General features: G+C 34.5%; 1 protein-coding gene across 1 annotated transcript in view; it reads right to left on the bottom strand.

The window, feature by feature from the left end:
- Window positions 1-24,968, bottom strand: part of EML1 (EMAP like 1) — a 77,477-nt gene that overhangs the window by 5,934 nt on the left and 46,575 nt on the right. Inside the window, 17 exon segments of the mRNA XM_030452431.1 lie at window positions 2,956-3,042; window positions 3,229-3,316; window positions 3,438-3,535; window positions 4,033-4,070; window positions 4,072-4,119; window positions 5,628-5,722; window positions 9,522-9,533; window positions 9,536-9,658; window positions 9,917-10,042; window positions 11,187-11,341; window positions 13,435-13,534; window positions 14,001-14,135; window positions 14,623-14,718; window positions 15,319-15,429; window positions 17,408-17,477; window positions 19,286-19,435; window positions 23,546-23,675. Of these exon segments, the coding sequence (XP_030308291.1) occupies window positions 2,956-3,042; window positions 3,229-3,316; window positions 3,438-3,535; window positions 4,033-4,070; window positions 4,072-4,119; window positions 5,628-5,722; window positions 9,522-9,533; window positions 9,536-9,658; window positions 9,917-10,042; window positions 11,187-11,341; window positions 13,435-13,534; window positions 14,001-14,135; window positions 14,623-14,718; window positions 15,319-15,429; window positions 17,408-17,477; window positions 19,286-19,435; window positions 23,546-23,675 (1,662 nt within the window).

Below are 24,968 nucleotides of genomic sequence, written 5' to 3'. Positions count from 1 at the left end.
CCACAGATATTGCATTCATTCTTAATTTTTGCAGTACTTTGCCCATTTCTATGAGATCCTGAAAATAAGTACTAATGCTCTTGAGATTATGCTATCACTTTTAGGTTAGCATAAGGTCTTATCCTTTCATTATTGGCACTAAACTGGGTAAGCTACCAGACTATAGTGAGTCTTCTAATAAAAGTATATTAAAAGAAAAAAAGAAAAAAAAGGAAAAAAGAAAAAGAAAAAAAGGTAAAAGAAAGGAAGAAAGGAAGAAAGGAAGAAAGGAAGAAAGGAAGAAAGGAAGAAAGGAAGAAAGGAAGAAAGAAGAGAGAAAGGAAGAAAGAAGAAAGGAAGAAAGGAAGAAAGAAAAAAAAAAAAGGAAAAAAGGAAAAAAGGAAGAAGGAAAAAGAAAAAAAAAAAGGAAAAAAGGAAGAAAGGAAGAAAGGAAGAAAGGAAGAAAGGAAGAAAGGAAAGAAAGGAAGAAAGGAAGAAAGAAGCAAAAAGGAAAAAGAGAAAGAAAAAGAAAAAACAAAAAAAGAAAAAAGAAAAACGAAAAAACGAAAAAGAAAAAGGAAAAAAAGAAAAAAAGAAAAAAGAAAAAAGAAAAACCTCATCTTTTTAACACTTCAGCTGTAGCAGTGTTGCCTCTCCTCTCTGCATACCAGACCAATACTGTTGTTGGCCCTTCTATTATTTCTGTACTTGTTACAAGTAGGCATTTACATTTAAGCTTTGTTTATGTTTCTTTGGCCTTTCAACAACTTTGATTTTCTGCATTCCTCTTCTTTGTAAGAGAGGTCAATAACAGTTTAATCTAATTTGTGTCTTTTTTGCCACTCCCATCTTTCCTCTGAGCTAGCAGAGTCTGTGCACTTTGTACTGTCTAAGGAACTACCAAATCTCACCTTTTCTCCAGCTTCAGATCTTCGATAACTGGGCTTTATATTTTGTGCAGTTTGCCTCCCTGCAGTCCATTATTTTAATTTCATTGCTCTTTTACTTTCCTATACTATTGCTCTTTTTCTTTCCTATTCTAAGGACCACAGCTCCCTAATTTCACAGCCTTTTCTAAAAGATGCATTCACATTTCACAGCAAGTTCTTTCCAACTCCCTAGAATCAAATCTAGAAGAAACTCATTTCTAGGTGTTTATCTGTTTCCTTTTTCAGAGGAATTTTGAGACTTTGCTGGTTAGCCACTGTACTGCAATTCCTTTCTGAAAAGACACTGTAATAAAAATCTTGCATCCTCAGCAGTTCCTGTAATTTGACTGATTCTGTTAGCTAGTTAAGAAATTCCAATTCATTTGATCTTTCTGGAGAGATGGGCAACAGTATAACTCTGCCACCATAGTTATTACTTTTTTCCATCTATGATTACTATGAATTATCTTTGTAACTTCCCAAGCTTGAACCTAACTGTATAGCCTTGAATCCTCAGCATATATGGCACTAGGTTCTCTCCTTGTGCATTACATATAATTTCTGAGTAACATATAATACCCTTTTATTTAAAAATTCGGCTTATGTGATCAACATCTTGACAATCACTGTGACACTACTATAATGATAATTGTGATATCTATTAAAACTAGCAGCTACTTCTATGTTTTCCCATCTTATTACTTTAGTTTACATAAAACAGTTCAGTATGGAAGACTCTGTAAACATAAAAGTCAATATGCAGTTTTCACAAGTTCCCCATTGGCCCAGTATCTTGTTCCACACTCTGGCTCCAGAAGGTCATTGGTTGGAAGGGAGGGAAAAAGCCCCCAGGTATTACACCTCCCCTCCTATGACCCTCTATTCACCAAAAGCACCTCCATATTCTAACAGCCCTATATTTTGCATAAAACCATATGATAAAGTAAGGAATACTCCCTTAAGAATACTAATAATCTCAGAATATCTGAACCTGTAATGCTAAATGCAAAGACTTTATAGCTCTGTAACTGTACGTCAGTTACACTCAGACCCCAGGAATATATTAATAGTTTATAAGGGACTTTGCCCCTCACACAAGAAACTCATTACATGTCAACACACAGCCAGGCTTCTGGGATTTCCTCCTTTTACTAAATCTGCATGTTGAAGTGATACCCAAACACTGGCTGTCAGTTCAACTACACAAAATCTGAATGTGTCTTCCTAGCACATTGTTACCACCATCCTCTCTTCAGGCTTTGAAAACAAATCCTTTCTGGCTGCCTTCAACAACATAACTGCATCTACTCTACCTGAAACATGGATGAAAATCATCTTTGCTTACCACATATACTAAACCAGACTCTTCTCAGAACTTCTGCCAAGGCTTTTTATTTTATCTTGAGGGCACAAGAATTTGAAGCTTCTCATACTCGGCTTTTGTAACAATTTGCCTAGTTCTGCACATATTGTGGAATCAGTACAAAGCAGATCCTTCAAAACTGGCAGAAAAAAAAGCCCCACAGAAACAAACCATCCTGATTTTGTTACATTTTTCTTTCTTCTTGAATTACCTTTACCCAATATAATTGCTAAATATTGCAACAAAATACATTATAACTACTTAATGATGGAAATTGTCACCTGTTTTGAGTTTGCATAGTAACTAGTGCAAATGGCACTGGTTCAGGTAAGGGGATTTGACCCAATAGCTGCCTAAATGAATGATAACTTCATAGAACTTGTACTTTACATTAAAAATTATGAGAAGCAACTATAATGTGACAGAAAATGCAGTTTAGTATTTCCTCCTTGTCTCCCACTCATGTTTTAATTTAATAGTTATAACTGAGCTAGCAAGAACATTAAATCAGAGTCTTCCTGGGATCGAAATAGAGTACAGATTGTAATAAAAATGGCATACAGAAGTTCTCTATTTTCCCCAGAAATATGAATCGTCATGTTTTTATAGGAAAAAGTTGGCAATACAAGTGTTTGTTAACAAGAATGGTAAAAGCTCATAAGAGAAAAGATACTTACCAAAAACATGGATCTAAAGTACAGGTGTATGTAGCCCATCTATATCTCTAGTTGTTTCAAACACTCACAACTTGTTTACAAGCAGAGGGTATCCCTACAATAGAAAAAAATAAAACAACACATGATAATATTTTAATTCTCAAATTGTATAATTTTTGTTGCACCAGATTGAATGAAAACAATATGGTCTATCATATCAGTTATATGATCTCATTAAATTTTAAAATCTGTATTGAATTGCCTGAACTTTGTACAAAGGACTAAATAAATTCTTACTCACAATATAAGATTTCATAGTCTCCTGAATTAGACACAAGATATTGTGAATTAACAGACCAATCCAAGTGAGTAATAAAGCTGGAATGACCCTACAAAGAGAAAAATAGTGTATAAACTGCACTGATTAGTATATCTCAATGTGACACTATTAACACAGTGATACAAAACACACTTGAGTTGTTAATACAAAGAGAAAAAATGTTTACTTACAGAACACTTGCCAATTCTAGTGTACTTTCTTCCATTTTCACTTACGCCATATATATAAATACAGTTGTCATGGGAACCTATTGCCAAGAAGTTTCCATCTATAAACACAGGAGTTGAACAGTAATTATTCCTGTAAGAAAGAACTTAGGCCTAATTTTTAAAAAGTTAGTGTGGCACAGACAAGAGGAAAATCCTTGGTACCAAAAAATTAAAAAAGAAAATTCTATTTTTTCTATATCAGTTGTGTACTGATGGCATATTTCAAGATTACAAAAACAGGAAAGTTTCTACAGCAAATATTTAAACACCTGACACTTCTGGAAGCAGCTACAGTCCATTTAGGGCTACAACCTGCACAGTTAAAGTCAATGTGTTTATCTTCCCAGTGAAACCATATTGAACATGTGGGGAGGCAGGGAAAAGAAAACTACAGTTTAAGGCACCACCCAGTGAGCACGGCCAAAGTTTCATGGCATATTTATTTTCAACTTCCAATATGATCAGGGATTTAAAACAAACCAACCCCAAATTTAATTTAAAAAAAAGAAAATAGCAAAATACTTTTTTTTAAAACAGTAAATAAAAGCTTTCAAACCTGGTGAGTAACGCATTACAGACAGCTGTTCGTTCCATCTGGTGTACAGTGACCAAGTCTTTTGTTCTGTGTCAAAACACAAACCACCTGTCGTAAATACAGAAAGAGGCCAGTAAATATTTCCAAAAAGAATTTAAATCTACTGTAATTGTTGACCAACTTTTCTTCTGTCAAAATAGTGTAAGTTTTACAATAAGAAGGAAAACAGCAACTGCTGCTGAGTTTGGTTTATTTTTACTTTAACATAAGGTATTAGTTCTGTTCCATGTTTTTTATCCAGAAAAACAATCTGGCATTGACCTCCTGATATCAAACTTCAGATTTTAGTCTTGTTTTTCTATGTGTCATGCATTACAATAAAGTGAGCATTATATATAATGACCTTTCTACTTTAACATCCCTCCTCTACGCTGTGCTGATGCTTAAATTAATACCTACATTAATTCCTAGAGCAAAAGAAAACAAAAAGTAAATAAAGATCATTGTCTTTTGATGGAAGGATTAGCTTTATTTAAAAATTATTTATGTTTATTAATTAAAATAAATGAACAAAATTTAATTTGTGAAATGTAGAAAGGACAAAGATAAATCTGCATTTCAAGAATTTGCATGAAATTATTAAAGCCAAAGTAAAAGTTCCTCTTAAAGCCCCTTCCTTTTGATTTACTTTGTTTACTAAATAAACTGAATTTTGCAACTAGAGCAAGTCCTTCATTTAGGATTGATATACAATCTGAAATAATCTTGACTCATAACCTGTAGGCATTCTATATGTTCTTAGTTAGGTGGAACTGTCTGCAATACTAACAGTAAAGTCTGCCCTCAAGTGACATTAAAGGAGAGGACTAAGTTATAGCAGAGGCCACTGCTTCCTCCTAGGGCAGACAGCCGAGGTGAAACCAAGGGTCTGCTGCTGACCCACTATGTGACCAAGGACTCAGTCTGCCCTGGGAAAACGGAGATAACATCTTTTCACCACAGTTTTTGTCTTCCTTGTTTATGCCTTACACTCTTCAGGCAGAACAAGTTTCTTAATGTGCATTTTAACACTATGTCTAGCCACTGGAACATTTGCCAAATCTTGTGGTTAAGCCTCTGCTTGTCACAGCATTGGAAATAAACCCCTTTCTAACTTTTCCAACATGCAAATTTTTTTTGTATGTGATTTAATCTACTTGGCCAACAGCCTCGGTGAAGCTCTCTCTATACATCTGCAAAGTTACCTCAAACTCCTTCTTTAGCCTCTCTTTTGCCACAATGGACACAAAGATTTAATTTTTTGGTCACTGGTATGGTGACAGCACCTCCCACACACAGTCCTCACTGCTAACTTAGACTTAATGCCCTGCCCCCAGTCCATCTCCTGGCACTGCTCTTAGGTTGCAGTTCTCCCAGGGCAGAACCCATCAGATCATCCTGTCTCCATGCCACACTCAGCAAACACAAGGTAACTCGGTTTCAAGGCTCAGGGTGCAATAAAAATAAATTTTCATTCTGAAATTCAGTATAAATCAATAGGGGATGAATGTAAGTCCTGCACGCATTGCAAGAATTGGATTTGAGCTGAAAAAAATTATGTAGTGTTGTTTGATGACCTAGGTGCAGCTCTGTGCATCTTTACCTGCCCGGTCAGAGTCCCTACTGCAACAACAGATGCTGAAGGATGAAAACCTGAAGACTGTGCTGGATCCTAAAATACATTAGAAGGAAGGACACTTCAGCAGTCCAGGTTATAACAAAAAACACAGTTTAATTATCTGCCTCAGCAACAGACTCTTGCTTGGACTTTCTTGTGTTTTTTTTTTTTGGTTGGTTGGTTGGTTTAGTTTGTGGTTTGTTGTTTTGCTTTGTTGTTTTTTTTTTTAAATACAAACTTGAGGGTGAAAAAAGAATTTTTAACTGATTGAAATTTTATCCAATGGATTTCTATCCTCTATACAAGGCCACTGTTTTCTTCCCCAATCTAAAAAATAACTTGGCAAGCCATTTCATAACAATAACATTGGCAAAGGAAGCTTCTCAACTAATCACAAACAGTAAGAGATAAAATAACCTATTAAATTAGAGCTGACCTAAGAATTAAGTATCAAGCTGCAATTTACCTACTGCCTACAGGACAAGCAAGGATTCTTATTCAAACAAAGGTATGTCTTACTTTGCATGGAAAGGAAAAGAAACTTCTACACATAGCAACACCTTTTTCAAGATCTGCCAGCTGTAGCTAGGGGGAGTTCAGGGCACAATTTAGTTCCTTATTTTGATATAAAACTTTTAAAACATTTTAGTTTATATAATGTATTATTTTGGGGTCTGGTAAAACTGCAGTATTTTTATTGCAATTTACTGAGAAATAAGGTAAGAACTTTCATTCTAATGCTTGTTCAGTTTCAAAGTAGCTCCAGAACTCTTCAGGTTATAGCAGAAAGACCCAAAATAAATACTTGATTTTTTCAGATACCTGCACAAAATAATTTTTAAATGTAAAAAAAAAAATATCCAGCAATATCTCTGACAAACATGCTTATGTCCTATTTCTATATTCTATATCTTTTTCCATTTTTTTATATTCTAAACCAGTATCACATTGTAGTCATTTTAATAAACCTGTTTAGATTTTTAGCCAACTGTAACCACTGGCCCTAGATGCTAGGTGTAAGGGATGTCCTCATTAATTTTTAAAAAGTGACTAATTTCAAAGAGGTTACTAAATCTGGAGAAATTTCACAGAATTGCTGAGATGCAGGATTTCTATGCACACGGTCTAAACCACTATGGTAGTCCAAAAAGGCAAATTTGCTATTTTTTTCTAAGCATAATTTAATACAAATACTAAAATATACTCTTGAATAAATCAGAGATTCAAACAGTGATTTTAGTATCAGCAGTACCTGGTACTTGTAGCTACTTTAAAAAGATTTTACATGGATCTCTGACAAAATAGGTTAGCAAAAATAGGTTAGCATGAAATTATTTATTTACTCTAGGTAATCTGTAATTAATTTATCAGTTTCAGACATTTCAAGTGGTTAATAAAGAGATTATTATCAAGATGGATAACAGACATCTAATCTTAATGAAGCAATAAGTACTTGAAGGGGGGAAAAAAAATCTAAGTCTACTTTAACAGTCTTGCTAGTTTTGCCATCAGCCTTTTGGAAAGGTTTTGAAAAAGAACCAAGGTAAATAAAGCAGTTTCTTAAACACTTCAAACCAACAATTTCTTAAAGAGTGGCTTATGTTTGCAAAACCATACCTAAATATTATTGGAAAATCACTGTAAGGCATAACCAGCTAAACTCCAGTTTTTATTTTCCACAGGACACAGAGGCAAAAAATCAGTGGAAATATTGTCCTTTTTGAGTTGATAATTACTTAAGTAAATTTATATCTGAGATATCAGCTTATGTGTTTAATAGATTTGTTCTTGTTTCCCATACTGTACTTCTCTCCACTAATGATGTTCATTATCAATCCAAGCTTATAAATGATCTTTTCTTTACACTGCAAGAGAGCAAAGTGCCAAATTTGTACTTCTCTTCATAACTATAAGCCTTCCTCGTTTATTGTTCCTGAAATGAATAATATACTAGAAATACTACCAGCTTATTCTCCCAGCACTTTTGAAAAGAGCATGCAAGTTTACAAAAAACATATACATTTACAGAGAACAGCATGAGGGCAAATATTAGCACTTGCAACTGAATTACATGATTGGTTTTTTTCTGACAGAAAAGATATCTATTTGGAAAACATAAAAAACAGTACAAAATGATTTTACTCTCCAACTCAGGATATGTAGAAATAAGATTTGCAGAGAACTAGCCGTGTATGATTTCTACATAATTGAAGTCTCCACAAAACAAAACAAAAAAACCAAACAAAACCCAAACAAGCTATGAAAATGAGAAAGTTTATGTAAAAATTTCCAGTTGTATCATTTTTTCAAGGCACTCTGAACTGCATGAGAAGAATTACTGCAATCTACTGCATTCATATTCCATCCCATACAACACAGTACATTACTATTGCTCTATTTCAAAATCAAGAAAGGCTCAGGTGTATCTTTTCTTAGAGAGTCTACAAAGACAGTTCCAGGAAAATTTGAGTTATAATTGCTCACTGATTTTTAAAAAATACACTTTACTGTTGAAGTTTATAGCCTAAGTGCACTGGTATCTTGGTAGAAGTTCAAGAGATTTGCAAGCACCTTAAAATTTTGCTGTAACTCAATGTTTGACCATTTCCCCAAGGCCCAGCTACTGTGGTTCCTAAAGACTGAAGGGGAGAAGAGAGCTTATTTTTAAATCCAGATCAAATGAGCATATTTTAGGGTTTAATTTGATTAGGAGGTAGGAAAATACACATATCTGTCTGCTTTTAGGCCAAACTTTTATTACTATAGAATTCCACTTTTTTTTCCCCTCTCTCTTTTTTCTTTTTCTTTTTTCTTTTTTTTTTTTTTTTTTTTTTTTTTTTTAGTTACAATAACTATTTCTATTTTCCTTTCTGTTAATTTCTTACACTACAAGCCTCTGACTATAACCAAGGAAGTGAACTGCTCCATCTCTAGTGCAGTGAAACTGTTGATTTGGTCTCTCCAATTAATTTAGAAGTCAACAAAAATACAGACTTTTGAACACATAACCTTGGCTAGACAGAATAAATTCCAATTTCCACATACACCAAGCAAGCATGATTTAACAAGAGCATACAGCTGGAGGAGGATACTGTGAGAGAGTTTGGTAAATGCTGTTAAGGGATTTATCTCCAAAAAAGCATGCTCACACATCTATTAAAAATTGTAAAGAGAAGACTAAAAAAAAATGTGAGCGTGGGCACCTCAAAATAGAAAAATTAAAATAGAAAAAAAATAAAAATAGAAAAATTAAAGCATCACCATTGTCTCTAGGAGATATATCAATGTCTTATTATGGATAAAAAATTAGAAAAGTGATCAGGTTTCTAAAAAACATAAAATTCAGTTCTTACTGATGCATGTAGTAATCAAGATCACATACCACCACAAAGCCAGTAGGATTCTGCAGATGCACAACTGAGCACTTACAAACAAAATAAGACTGAGCTTCCACTAAGTATTCTTTCAGTACATAAACATCAAGATTCATGCCAGAGATAGGAAGTGAAATTCTAAAAAACTACATTTATTTGTTCGTGAACAGGATGTATTTATCCATGAATTACAGAAAATAAATTAAGAAGGCCAAAAAAGAGTCACTAAAATATCTTCTTCTTTCTGAATTCTGACTATCATGATCAGGGGTAGTAATGATAATACTGATCAGACATACTTTTAAATGTTAAATATTTCTTGCTTTAAGAGTTTTACACTCATTTTTAGTAAAACAATTTTATTACTCATTTTTTTCACAAGTTAATACTTTTAAGATGCTTTTAATCAATAGCCTTATGGAAAAAGTCAAATTACTTGAGAAGTTCTATAAGAGGAGTCAAATGTAATGAACTTATACCTCTATAAATCTTTGTTCCAGATAGGACGATGAGTGATAGCATCCCAGAGGGTAATGTGTTGTTTCATGTCCACAAGTGAAAAAACTGGAGGTTTAGAGGAATGAACTGCAAGTCCCCAAAGCTCATCAGTGTGGCCCTACACAAGCAGAAATATTTCTTAACAAGATGGACAGTACCATCAAAACTAAAGATGTTTAACAGGATTAAAACGATCAAAACTATATGTTAAAGCTTTACAAAATTGCATTGGCTTAAACAGACGCATATTCAGAATTACATTTATTGCCAAAAGTAGCAATAAATAAACTAAATAAATAGGTATGAAACTGGACTTGAAGCAATACCATCACTGCTATTGCTTGCTTAAAAATGTTCTTGTAAGACAAAAACTTACCTGGGTAATTGGGAAAAAATCTCCTGATAGTGTGCCCTGCAGGACGAAGTTTCTAGTGGTTCCTATTAATACAACGTCCCCTTTTCCCTCTGCTACTGTTCTAATTGGACCAAACTGCTCTGGAATCTGGGTCAGAACAGACAAACAGAGAGGTAAATCAGAACAACTCGTCAGACATTGCTGTTTTTAAAGACCATAAGGTCTAGCAAATGCATTTTAATAAATGTTGCACAGAAATGGATGAGCATTTATGCCTGACTTTCAAAAATTTCTAAAAACTTGCTATCAAGCTCAGTAACTTCTCTTTGTAAAGCTACAAGACATCCTTATCTGTGGAACTGCATTTGCATAAAGTATTTCAACAAATAGCAAAGGTTCCTTCATGCTGTGTTAGCGTGAACATATTTTAATTGCAACTGTGATAATCAGAATAATCAGAGATGGTGCCAGGCTTTGTATCACTGGTACTTTCTAGCTTCTGATATTGCAGACTAGGTTCAGAAAGAGTGCAAATTCCAGTATAAAGTTCAAGGGAAGATGTAAAATTTAAAATGTCACAGACTACCACTTCGTGAACACGCAATTGAAAAACAATGACACCACAGTTAGAAACAGCACAAACATGTACCTTGGGCTATGTTAAAAACTGAATTACCAAAACAGACATACCATTCCATTTGCATCTATGTTTGCAACATTTAATAATATAACAAAGCTGAAATCTTTCCTCTGAATTTTAGGCTGTTTATTCTCTTCCGTTTGTTTAGTACAGAAACATTGTGTCCGACCAAATTCTGCTTACATCTTTTAAGTACCTACATAGCAACTGATTTTTTTTTTTTTAATTTCTTTTTAAATAAATAAACAACCCTAACCAAGAAATTAATTTAAAAAATTAACTACTGAAACTCCCACAAATGCCTCACACCGTTTGGGAAAAAAGGAAGGCACAGAAACATTTTAATACTGTAATACTCTGAAGTGAAATTTGACCTCACAGTATTAACTGCAAAGAAAGGAAGAAATAATTTGAAAGTGTTCAAACACAAAAGATTTTTTTTCCAATTACCATAAACCTTAAAAAGGAAATCTTATGCTAATGAATAGGCTACCACAAGAATGACCCAATGACTCTAATGTTATTTTACAACTGGTTTGCTTTCTCACAGAATATATATCCATAAGAGAAAAAAAATTAAAAAACTCTTTTCAGAAGATAAATAAAAACTCATTTCGAGTAGCAGAGTAATTTCAAGATAGGTGGCATCACCTCAGTTTTGTGAAGCTTTTGGTAATTTCCATTCCAAGATATCAGCTTTCGGTCTTTTCCACCTCCAGATACCAGAGTGCCATCTCGCAGCATGCAGAGAGTAAATATTCCACCCTCATGTGCCCCTTGAACTGCATGGCTTATTCTGTTGGTACCTGGAGACAAGGAGAAATAAAATTACTACTGAAATACTCAGCTTAATAGCTCCTTTTTTCCCCAGTTGTTTGTTTGGGGTTTTTTCTCCATTTCTCTACTATCTGTCAAAGATTACATCTAAACAATGAAAACAGCAGGCATGGAGTGTTGCACCAAAATGCTCAGACCCACTGGAAAGACTCAATTAGTGCACCTTAAAAACATATTCCCTCCTTTTAAAATATGAAAAGTATACATACATATGTATATATATGTGTGTGTGTGTAGTCCAAAGTAAATTAGGTTAATTTAAATCTTTCGTAGTGGGTTTAGGCTAAAACATTTGACCTCACACGTTACCTGCAGTAGCACTGTGCACCTTATCAACAAAGAAACCATAAGCCAGTCATTTGTTATCATCCAAGGATATTCCACAGCCTCCATACACCTAACTGGCACTTAAATCTGACTAAGCTAGATGTACAGCCTTTGTACATCTCACAGGAAGTGCTGAATCACTCTTCAGAAGAACCTGTACCTCTTTACTGATGAACTTGGCTTGTTCAAGAACCTTCTTAGGCTCAAAAAACTTGCAACCAACTACATTGGACTAAATATCTCTAATTTGATGAACCATTATCATTATGAAGTATAAAGAAATTATTACTATTGATTCTACTACTGAAATATGTACCTTACATCAAAGCTTGGCTGACTTTATATTTAGCACTAGCAAGGGGGTAGGAATAAAGTTAGGAAGAACAACAGCTTTGTCCTTTACAATTCCCACCTGATTCTATCCACACCTACGGATATAACATGTCAGTTACAAGTGATTTCTATTAACATAATTTTTTACTAAGGATTCTCCAAACTGGTGGAAGCAGCCCTCACATGAACAAGGAGCTTTGAGTCAAAAGTAGTAAAGACACAGATAGTATGTTGTACTAAGATAGAAAAACAACATTTTGCCCATCCCAAAAGGACTTGCAGAGGTGAGGGGATTCTCTGTCATTCCTAAAGAATTCCTTTCATTCCTAGCAGAAAGGGCTGAAGAGGTTGATTGAGGCTGAAATTACTGCCGTGAAGGCAAAAGGGCCCCTGAGCACAGCACTGACCCTGCCATGCTGCCAGTAGTTCCCCTTCTCTGTGGCAGTACAAAAAAACAACCAAGAACAGAGAGGAGATAGGACTATGCAATTTCTAAACTCTGCTTGGAAGGAAAGGTGTTCAAGTGTCTTGCTTTAGACTATCATAGAAAAAAGTTGAGTTACAAACAGCATAACCACCCCTTCCTTCAACATCAGTGTGTTGGTCAAAAGCACAAGGAGATCACCAGCCAGTAGTACTTGAATTTAAAAAAGTCTACAAAAACAGCTCAGGCTCAACTGTATAGCTGATTCATCATGTTGCTTCTCAAGTCTATAAGCAGCAGCTTTCATCCACATCTGTTCTTCCTCTAAGAGCCTCCTTTAGGGGATTCTCCTTATTTCTATGCATAGCATCTCATGCACTAAGTAAATGTTTAGGATGTTGCTGCTGTCTTCCAGCAGACTTTACCTTTTGCTACTCAAAAAAAAAAAAAAAAATCTTTTCTTGCTTTAAGAAGTTCGTCACATCTATCTGCTCTTTCAAAATAAAGCTGAAGAATTCAATGAGATCTCCATATATTTTAGCTTGACTTCCAAGGAAAACAACTAAAGCTATTTGTTATCTTTTTTAAAAAGTGTAGGTCAATAGGCATAATTTTTGCAAACATTACAGAGTGGCAGTATAGGAGACGGGACACCATCAGTTACAGTCTGTTTTACTATCACACTGATTAAGGAAAAGCCATACATGCTGGCATAACTCTGCAATTCAATACTTGACCAGAGGGGATGCATTCTATAGAATCTGTTGCTCTAGCAGTCAGGTATATATGTTCTTTATGTGCTTGTAGAGGAGAATCCAGACAAAGTCTGTTGCACTGATCTTGGGAAACAACTCTGGATAACCAAAATTGATTTGATTTAAAATGAGGTACTTTTTCTTTGCTCAGGTAAAATTTTACTCAGGTAAAAATTCAGGTTTTTATATTAAAATTTCCCTATTAACTTAAGTCATGTCTTACCTTTCCCCCAAACCAAAATGTTTCCACTTGAGTCTCCTGTAATAGTATCACCATTTTCAGAAAAGGTCACACACAGGACAAATTTTGGCTTCTCTTGTTTCTGCATGGTTATGAAAAATACACACTCACAGCAACACACAACCCATTCATTTTAACTGTATGCATTTAATTAAGTCTTATGGCATTCTAATATTACTTAAATATCTACACAAGAGTTAAAAACGTTCCTACAGTCTAAACAGTTAATCTGTGCATGGGGAAAAGATGCATCAGGTGAGGTTGGTGGCCTCTGTGATAGAGAGAGAAGGCCTGCCAGCTTTTAACACAAGCCCAGGAATGCTCAGAGACAAAGAGAATCCCACACCTCGCACAAAATCCCAAAGGCTTTAAGTATTAATAAATAGACAAAGATGCAAAGAAATTTTATTACTGTAATTTTTAGCTCTAAAGTTTCTGGGAGAAAAATATTACTAGATAGTTTGATTTACTCAACCATATTTAACCCTTATTTCTGTATGAATGTATTAATGCTACAAATATAAAATCAAGAAAAAAATTTATTTTACCTCAAATAATCCTTGCTTTTTAATAAGGGAATTCGCTTCTAGTGTCCAAAAATAAAGATGTGATTTTCCACAAGTAACTATTATATTTGTATCAGTAGGGTGAAAATCTGCAGCAAATACAGCCTCATTAGAGCACTTGGAAAGAAAAAAGAAAAATATTGTATCAAAATTTAAAATTCAAAGAAAACAAACAATATGAAATGGCTCTCTAATTAGATTAACTGATCAACTCTGATTTAAGAAAAATTATAAGCTAAAAATTTTAATACTTCAGTAGAACACAAAGTCAAAAGATTTTAGATTTTTTGAGTTAGTTATCCTTCAAAACTGTTAGATGAGAGGTTCTAAAAAAAAAAAAAAAAAGTTTTTCTGCACATGCTCCTACCCTTGCTATTTTTCTCTAATCAATTCTAGAATCACTATAATAGTAACATTTCAGTTTTCAGTAAAAAAGCAATCTTTTGGGATAACCTCAACAGAGAGAGAAAATATTCCCTTTCTTTGCCTTTTATAAAATATAAGTGTTAAATGGGCTCAAGATATTAAATATAGAAAGACAATTTATTCCAAGAAATTCAAATCTATATACAAGCAAGTAGTACAAAATATCTTATTGCAACACCTTGACATCTGCCAACTTTTCTTCTTTCTGCCAGTCCCACACAGAAAGTACGTGGTCATTTGAGTCATCCACGCAGCACAGGCTACTTCCTCCATTCTGAGGCAAAACATGGAAAACTTTCATGAATCCACCAGCCAACATTAGAAACATGTAAGTACACATTCAAAACAATCAAACTGTTCTGTGTAGGTAGAAAATATTTATCCCTATTTACATTTTAACTGTTATGCTTTTAGTGATCCCGTAGATCTCCATGAAAAGTAATAACTTACAGGACCATTGAAAAGTAGGGCTAAAAAGGAATCTAGAAGAGGAACTCTAGGTAACTGCACTTCAAATAAACTTCATCAGGAATGAGGTAGGTACTTCTTTACAAACACTCAGTGATGGAAATCCCAGTGCAAATGACACATCATTATCTATACTGCTAAGAAAGTTTTTTCTCACTATTATACTGAGTTTCTTTGAAAATGAAACCAACTACTTCTTGTCAGGTCTGCTATGGACTGGGGCAACAATTTTGTTCTTCATATAGGAACAATGGGTCCAAATCAGGGAATGCAGTAAGAAATTAAAAAATCGTTTATTCCTGTAATAATTCTACCTTGGAACCTTCTTTTGGTAAAGGAAGCTAAATCTGAAAGATTTCAACGACATGTTCAGCAAGCAATCTCAGTATTCATTTACTTTACTTACAGATTTGGAAAAAGCAATGCAAGTGACAGCTCGGTCAAAAAATCCCATTCCAATGACATGCAGTGTATTCAAAGTGACAGAATCCCAAACACGTACATGTGGTGGCAGTTGCTGTAAAATAGATACAGAAACAAGAGCTGAAACAATGGGGGGGGGAGAGGGGGAAATCAGGATTTAAAAAAATGAGAATACATCCAAAAACATTTTAGAATCACAAAATTATAGAATGGTACAGGAGGGACCTTAAATACCAGCATAGGCACCTTCCACTACACTGTGTTGCTCCAAGCACCACGAACCTGTCCTTGAACACTCCCAGGGACAGGACATCCACAACTCTCCTGGGCAACCTGGACACTTTACTGTGTCTCAACACCCTCACAGTAAAGAATCTCTTCCTAATATCTAATCTAAATCTATTCTCTTTCAGCTTAAAACCATTACCCCTCATGACAATTTTAATATAATTTAAAGTATGAAAATTATCAGAACTTCTCTAGAGTCAACTGTGTCAGCACAGTTATGCTATAATTAATTTGCTGATTACTTTGCCTAGACCAAAAATCTGGGACTGACTATCAAGAGGAAACAGCACGTCATGACTCACATTTCTTTTTAATTCACCAAAGTTAATGGTCACTGAGACATCCTTTAATAAGTGAAAATTGGGGATGACTTTGCAACATCAGACCCACTGGTAGGTCCAAGATCATCAGTTTAAACTGTAGCAACTGAGGGAATTCTGGTCAATATCAAACAGCAAGTGAAAGAAAAAACAACCCCAGCAAATTAACTTTCTAAAATGCAATTAAATTCAATGTCATAAAAATAGCCTTAGAAAAGAATTCTACAACTTTAATGAGAACTTGATTTTTTAACATGAATTTCTAGGCTTACATAACAGCTGAAGATGAATTCTTTATGAATTCATAGGGGGTCATTCCCCCTCCCTCCCCTCTATACGACTTCTGCCGCAGAGTCCCTCAAAGGCTGAACCTCGTGGAGACAGAAATGCTTCGTAAGCCCACTAGAGGGCAACCCCAGGAAGCAATTTCTGGTTAAGTTTTATTTTCAAGATAGGGCGTCTAACAGAGTATCTGCAACTTTTGAATTAAAAAAGGCTGTGTTTTCCTTCCTTCCTTCCTAACTGATGGCAACAGCCATCAGTCTTTCTTGCTAGAAAGTGGTGAAACTGACCTTTAAAAATAAACAAACTAATAAAACAAAGTCATTTCAGTCTCTCAGTTATATAAATCCCTTTACATAATCTTACCTGAATAATTCTCTTCCCTCAAGCATATACATCAGACCTTTAGATTTTACTTCACAAATATTTCACACAAAAAAATAAATACCAGATATTTCTCCAACACACAATAAAAATTAGTTTATGTAATGCAAACTTATATTTTATAATTGCAGTTTTATTTTCCTTATTTACTACCAAAAATTTTGCAATGGTTTAGCTGTCACATCAGCAGCATACTCATGGGTTTTTTGCCTCTGCTTGTAGACATTCTTTCTCACTCTTCCTAGGTCTTTGAAGCAATGCTCTTGTTACTCTGTTCACATACACTCTTAGCATACAGCTAAGCTTTAAAATAAAACAGGTAATAAGAAAGAGAAAAATATTCTTGCCTAAATGATGGCAAAAGTAAGACTTTACTTTTTGCAGCAAAAAAACAAAGATGTAGATACTTGTACTTTGGTTTTGCTAGATGGTGTGAGAAATGAAGTTGTTTAGTGTATAATTTGATCTCTGCTGCTTCTCCTTGTTTTGCCCACACCCATCTGCTTTCTCAGGTCTCCTTTGTAGCCTCATCATTTCCCATTTCTTCTGTTGAACAAGCTCCAAATTTACCTTCAGACTATTTAATTAATGGAACCAGAAACCACTGACTGACCTTGATAATAGAACTGGGTAACTTGGACAGCATAACACAGGCACTCTAAAATTAATTTTTGCTTGTGTTCAGCCCTAAAATGCAAGACCAGTTTAAGTGTAACATGAAAATAATAATGCATTCATCTTCTTGATAGCAGATTCTTCTGAAACAAGCCATCACATGTTGGCAAAGTGGTCACTCACTTTTCCATCCTTGGATGTCCCTGCAACTTGGCCTGTTGCTATAGTGATCCTATCAGGATGGACAGCCAGGCTAAAGAAAAGAAAAGGAGACCAAACTTAAAGCCATTTATTATCTATTATCATTTCATCAAACTTAAACTCAAGCCTGTAATAAACAGCCTTCTTGAAAAACAGAACAGACAAAAGAACTTTTGTGTCTTTAATTGAAAAAATATTCCCTCATCAACAAGGCAGTAATTTGTTTAATCCCTAATACTGCAAAATTTATATCAACTCAGCCTCAGTCTAACTCATGTTGGGAATTATCTCACCTAGATTTAGTGTGTCTGCAGCATATAACAAGTTTACAGTTTGCACTAGTTCTCGAACCTCAGGTATCTCTAGTCAGAGGTTATGGCAAGCTGGTGAGTACAGCCAATGCTGTCTAGCAACAATCTTCCAGAGCAAACATATGTGTATCCATTCCAGAACTGCTCTTAAATCTGTACTCTCCAGATATTCAGTGACTCTTTTAGGGTGATACCAACTTCTCTCACAAATTTTTCAAGAGGTAAAAAAAAAAAAGCCTTTAGTAAGCAAGAACCAGAAATTAGAAGTTTTGATTTAAAACTAAAACTGAGATTTTAAAAACTGTGATCAATATTAAATAATCTCACCAAAGAAAAAAAAAACCCTAAAATTTGTATTAAAGCCTGGAATACAGTCTCCTTTTTCCCCAAATGCTCTCTTAATTCTTTTTTTCACTGAAGCTGCTTTGCATACAGTTCTAGAAGCAAAGTGCCCTGCAAAATGAGCTGTGGCAGTAATACATTGAGCTTTATAATGTAGAAAGTTATCCTCTTTCTAATAAACCTGAAAGCTTTCAAATAGCTAAATAGTCAGAAAATTTGAAAGAAAGAAATGGGATGGAACAAGTCCAAGTTAAAAACCTCACACATTAGGGCCCATGAGATAATCTGCATGCTCTTTTTCAGCTACATTCATCAAGCAGAGAGATACCATCAAAATAAACTATATGTTTAGTTAGGTTTCAGTTTAAAGATACTGACATTTCCTGATACCTGGCCTCCTCTAATCTCTAACACAGCAAAATTACCCTGAATCCCAAGCTAGTATATCTGCATGGCAGCAGACAAGCCAGGCTGCTCAGGGCTAGTTTGCAGGGTATCTGTCATGTTGCAGACATGCCTGAAGGCTACCCAGAAGACTGCAAATGCGTTTATAACTGTTTCATTGAGCCTAAAGGACCTGTGTCTGCTCCCAGACCCAAGTGAGATGAATAATTTAATTCTACTTAAAAAGTGAAAGAGTCTAAATAAATAGTTACTGTCAAATAATACTAAAACCAGAATAATGAAAATGAATGGATTTATACATTAAGATTTCTACTTTTCTCTATTTGAAATGGAAAAGCTGTATTTGTTAAAATAATCAAATTTTCACAAGTAAATGTGAGGAGGAACAGTCAGCAACTAAGACAGAGAAAAGTGACTTGGAGAAGATCAGTACAGCAAATTCCGACACATCCAAATGAGATAGCACAGCCCACATGGCAGCAGAGACTTCAAGACAGGCTTCAAAAGCAAACTTGGGCTCTGTTAGGGACATCTTTGGATAACCTCAGGTCTGTGCCATCACATCCTGACGGCAGCTGCTTTGTGTGCTGACTAGATAGAGCTATAACAGATATTTGACATCCTTAGCATGACTGCAGCCAGATCTTTATTTGGCTTGCAAATACACTGTCAAGCATAAGAATCTAACCTATGCAAGACTTAGAAGTTAAATCAAAGTTTTTAAACCATTTCAAAGGAACAAAACATCACCCCCCAAATAGTGTTCTACAAAGAAAAAAAAAATGGTTATTAGGTGACTTACCACTTCACATCATCATTATGACCAGTGTAATGTCTCTGCAGTTGCTCTTCAACGTTGAATAACACAACTACGGATGCGATGAAATAAACGGTTTCACCCGTCGGAAGAAGATAGAGATTACTGCGGCAGTCCCGGCCCCTATATCCATAGCTAGCACGTTGGTCAAGCTGCAATAACATTACCTTCCAATGAAGATCGTTAAACATAAGTAAAACCAAAATTTGTTCTCTGTCCCTTTACTTCCTGAAGTTGCCATCTCTTGTCTTGATCGCAGCTTTATCACTTGGCAGCCTTCAGAACTCCCTCCCTTCCTACAGTAAAGGGAACTAAAGTGTTTCACAGCCTTACTGAAAATCTACACATCCTACAGAAAACACATGGTAAAGGAGACAGGATTTAATGACATAATATCCCTTTATTATCCTCTTGAATTTGTTAAATGCCAGACTAAGGCAATATTAATTTTGTCCCAAGTGTATTTATCATTTACTCCAGTTGACTAATTAAAACTAAAATTTAGGCTTGATGGAAACTCTAATAAGTCATTCAGTACATCTCTCTGCATTTTATTAGGATTGATTGCATTATCCTTTGTGCAGCTTGATTGATTTCATTATTCTGGGCATTACCAGCCAGATGGATATGAAACTGTAACAGGGTTACATCATCTGTTCCAATTTATTTTTGTAGTATTTAAAAGGCAGTGGCCCAGATTCTGACGCTAGTAATATCAATACTAATCTAAAATTAATCCAATGAAATAACTGGAATTAATCCAGATGTAATCTCATTTAGAACAAATGTTAATTCAGCCAAATTATGCAGTTTTATTCTTCTGAAGAGTCATTAGGGAGAACAACTATTTTAGTTTTCATTTTTTATAGGAGCAGAAAGAAAAAGTTCTAGCAGAATCCTGGCAGAAGTTCACTCTAATTCAGTCAATATGGAGAAAATGGCTGTGATAAATGTGTGGAGAGATACTGAAACACCAATTCTATGGTATTACAAAGATACCTGTGCACCACTCTCTATGGTCAGTCCTAACCCAGATAAACTGAAAAAGTAGTTAACTTTACCTGAGAAATAAGGATAGTTATCCCACATCTAAATTATGAATTTAGATAAGAGTTAGAATATCTTTTTTTAATAAATGCAAGTAGTGCACTTAATCATCAAAATGTTTGTTCAAAAATACAGCTTTTGGAATCCCAAACTGAAATATTTCAGGCAAAGTCCTTTCAAGTTTGAGATATTCAAATCCAAAGACATGTAAACACTTAATATCTTCAAATCACAAAGCATTTACTATCAATTCTGAATCTGTAAAGGTTAATTACTACTCTAGACCGCAGGACAATGCTTTATTTAAATTTATTTTTCTCTATGAGGCCAGATACCATTTCCAACTGAGGAAAACAAAAATTTCCTAGTTCAACAATATACTACCAAGTTAATAATGAACTATTGGTTTAAGTTAGCTTAGCAAATTAATTTGTTTTTTAAATAGTGAAGTAAAAGCATTATACAGACATTCATAAAGAAGAGAGGTCTGTGCATAAAAATAGCTATAAAATGGAAAATGCTACATTCTTTGGGGAAAATCTCCTTTCTTTACAATTCTTCCTGTGGGGAACAATGCTGCATTCAACACTTCACATGACTGCTGTTGTCAAACACACTGGGGTTTTTTCTATCAGCCTTTTTTCTCAGATGTAAACTCCTGGGGCTGATCTCCTTCTCCTCACTGTTTCCCACACTCTGATTCAGTGGCTTCAAATTTGATTTGGCGAGTTGGCACTCCAGGGAATGTTACCTTGACCTTCTCTTTTCGTTTGGCCTACAGCTTTTATTTCAAACTCCTGCTTGCCAAGGGAGCTGGTCTTAGACAGAGCCATGCAGATCACCATTCCTGTCCCAATGTCACCACAGCTGATTTCTTGCCTTAATTTTACCTCCTCTGCTCCAGCCCTCCCTGACACTTCATCACTCAACATTTTTGTTTCTCGATTTCTGAATATATCGGGTATGATCTGAACCTTTTTTGGTTTGCCCAGATACTGGGTACCATGACTGTAAAAACCCTTTAAAAGGTGTGAATTAGATTTTCTTCCTTCTGTTTCTCATAGTCAGCTTTGCCCTTTCCATTTTCCATCTCACCTCTAGTACCATGTTTCTCTATCAGCCTTTCTTACATTATAAAGCATTTCTGACCAAATCCCACAGCCAGGCTGATTTGTCCTCTACAAAGATGTTTTCTCTCACTGCAGTTCTCTTACCCTCTAAGCAAACAGCTCAGCTTCTCCCACTTAATTGGGAATGAGTGGCTGCAATATCACTTGATATTCAGCTATCTTCACCTTTCTGCTTAAATTATTTTACACTCCTGCCCCCAGCTTGGTGGGGTTTTTTGCCATCATTGTAGTCTATAAATTGGGCATTACCTTCTCTCTCTTTTTACATTTTTTTTTTAATAAGTCCTTTATATGCCTAGCCATTGGTGTAACTTTTTAAGCATTGATACAATGATCAGGTTAAACTGCAAAGAAAAATCTGAGAAACCTGAAAAAAAAAAACAGCACTAGTTTTTTTGTTTTGTTTTTTTTTTTATATGCCTCCTCCTCAATAATAATTCAGAGTTAGCTAGAGCATTTTATTAATTCATACCTTTCTATTAATAGATAACCTTTTAGGATTCTGATAGGTATACAGGCAGATGTATATTCAAACTAAAAATAATACTCTTTCTGGTAAATATTCAGTCATTTAAATAAGCTTAAATGATAAACTGATAAAATGCGACTGAATTAATAATAATTGGTACTTATCACTTCTTATAATGATCTGAAATACTAACATCAGCTTCCATCTATACACTTCTAATGGCAATCTGTTTTGTTTTGTGGTTAAGCACGTTTGTTGTTTCAGCAAGCATCCTAACACTATACTCTATCATCCTTGGGCCTTCAAAAAAAAAAGACACTTAACAAGTATAAAAAGACATCATTTGATTCTGTTGTGATTTATGCTGAGAGCCTCTACGATTAGATGGCAAAGTGCTGCAAGCTGTATTCATCACTCTAATCTCAGCTGGTTTATTAATATTGTAGATTTTTTTTAACTCATCTTCAGTTATTTCTGTATGTATTATCTATGCAGTTCTAGCAGAGTGGGGCAGACAGACTCAGCTGCAATAGGAATAGTAAGAGTGGTTACTAAATCTGCCATTAATCTCTTGTTAATACAGTGGGACTTCTGGAAATTCTGTGAATTCTGAAATCACATACAACTTCAAAAAAGACTATTTTAGCCTGTCTTTTAAATAAGGACAATGCAACTTCCTATTTGCATTGTTTGGGACCAAAAAAAATTTCTTAAAATAGAATCCTTGTGGAGACTTGAGCTCTAAAGATAGTGAATACTATCAACAGACTCAGATTTTGTGGTGCTTATATTTCATCTTCAATCATTTATCACACACTTTAAGATTATTTTAAAAATGAAATTTAATTTCTTTTTTAAACAAACATTATATTTTCTCAGTGAAGTGTGAAAATTTCTGCATTTAATGAAACACCGATTTCTTTCAAGTTAGAATTCTGTAAATATGTCCAGTCATAGAAGTCAGCAGAAAATTCTGGTAGTTTGTTATTTATGGTGCTTAAACAGTTTAAAGTCTAAATCCAAATGTTATTTTATACGTAATATCATTTTTATATAATAAATATATTTTTATTTATTAATATAACTACATTAATATATATAACTTTTATTTTTATAATATCATCAATTTTATTGATAACCACATATAAATTGCAAAGCACTATTCAGTTCAGTGCTTATTGAAGCACTGAAGTTGAAGATAGGATGGCTTTAAAGGACAATGGTGCATATTTTATAAAACAGTTTAAAACAATAAATTACTGCTGAGAATAAGCAAGAAAAACTGAGCTTGTTTTACTTAATAATCATAGCTCACTACATTCTTACAATATGCCTAGTGTAATCTTTAGCTAAGTAGCATGCTTAAGACACAACCTTCAGGCAAAATTTTTCTTATTTTATTACTTCTGTACTTCACAAGGTGTAGAAAAGGAACCTCAGAAAATTAACATCTGTTTTAATGGAATCTTGTTCCACTAATTAAACAAACCCTATTAATAATTATATTAATTTTGCTATATTCTAGCTCAAAAAAATTATTTAAAGCAAATCATTAAGAAATTGTTAATTTCTAGTAGTCCTCTAGCACAGAAAGGATACACCCACTCCAGTTTAAGCCTCTTGGCTGGTAGTTCTACTTTTGCTTCCAAATTGTAAGATTCCACTTGCTCTTTGGGCATGTACATGGTAACAGGACGTCCACGAAGAAACATTTTTACGTATCCTTCCTCTACAAAAGGTCAGAAATGTTTAGTGTTACACAAAATAACCATCAGTGGAGAATTCCACTTAACAGTTTGGTGCATTAAAATTACAGAACCTCAAACTTAGAAATTAAGCAGGGTTGGGTTTTTTCCTTTTATCAATCTTAAGCAGAATTTTTTTCACCATACCAACTCCCTTTTTTCCTCTAAATATTTTGATCGACAGAATGAGAACTAAACAATGTCAGGAAGAACTAGAAAACTGAATGGATTGAAATAAAAACTTTTTTTGTTGAAAATATTGTTACAATGTTATAGGTTTTAAAATATTAAAAATGAAGGGGAAATGTCAAAGATTACAATTAACGCAGAAGTGCCACTTAAAATTAATTTTATTTTTTAATCAATATTTACAGCGGAGCATCAGCATCTAAAGTATTTTCCAACAGTTGCATTCTTTGCATCTCAGTGTAAAGGTATGCTTTACACTTGATACAGTGTTAGAGATACATTCAAAGTAAGGAGCACAAACAATTAGTAAATGGAATCATGCTGATGTACATGCAGAAGAGTTATGTGATTTAAGAATTACTAAACATTGAAATAGAAATGACAACATTGACAGCACATTGAAAGAAAAGAAAATGACATACAGGAGAGAAGCTACAAAAACTGAACTGGCTGACAAAAGTAAACATTTCTAGAAGAAAATACTAAAAAGTAATGTGTTGAACTGGTAAGAAATATTTCTGGGGGAGAAAAGCAGGGATTAATAACAGATCTGGAAGTACTGACTTGGGGACTTCATGGGGCTTATAAAACTAGGAGATCTGGGAAATGCCATGAAGGTCTGACTAGAACTTTTGGGAACTGGCAAGGTCAAAGTGGGTCTCCTGTGAACTTCTGATGAAGTTTGTCCAGATTCAGAACGTGCTGGCTCTTGCTGCTTCATCGGCAGATCAAGTTCAGCCTTGTTCTCATGCGAACCAAGCAGTTTTGGAGTCAGTGATATCTGTAGAATTACTAGACAGAATAATCGTGGGCACAGAGGAAATGGAAGGGCAGAAGTAATAAAATCATGTAAATGAAAAAAAAATTATACAATTTAGGACTGTTAAAATTATGCTATGAATTGTTATGTATCACTACAACTAAATGACTATTTTTTAAATTTGAAAATTAAGGCTTTATTTTAATTGGAAATACGCATACACTACAAATGCTGACGAAGTGAATAAAAATTATCTGTTGAACAAATAAGCTTCATAGCTATGCTATAGTCCCTAAATATATGTGTATTTTGCCTTTACACTGATTCA

This window comes from Calypte anna, chromosome 5A, assembly GCF_003957555.1.
Source record: "Calypte anna isolate BGI_N300 chromosome 5A, bCalAnn1_v1.p, whole genome shotgun sequence".
Classification (NCBI taxonomy): Eukaryota; Metazoa; Chordata; class Aves; order Apodiformes; family Trochilidae; genus Calypte; species Calypte anna.
The sequence above is the reverse complement of the archived record's forward strand: the minus strand, read 5'-3'. Positions and strand labels throughout refer to the sequence as shown.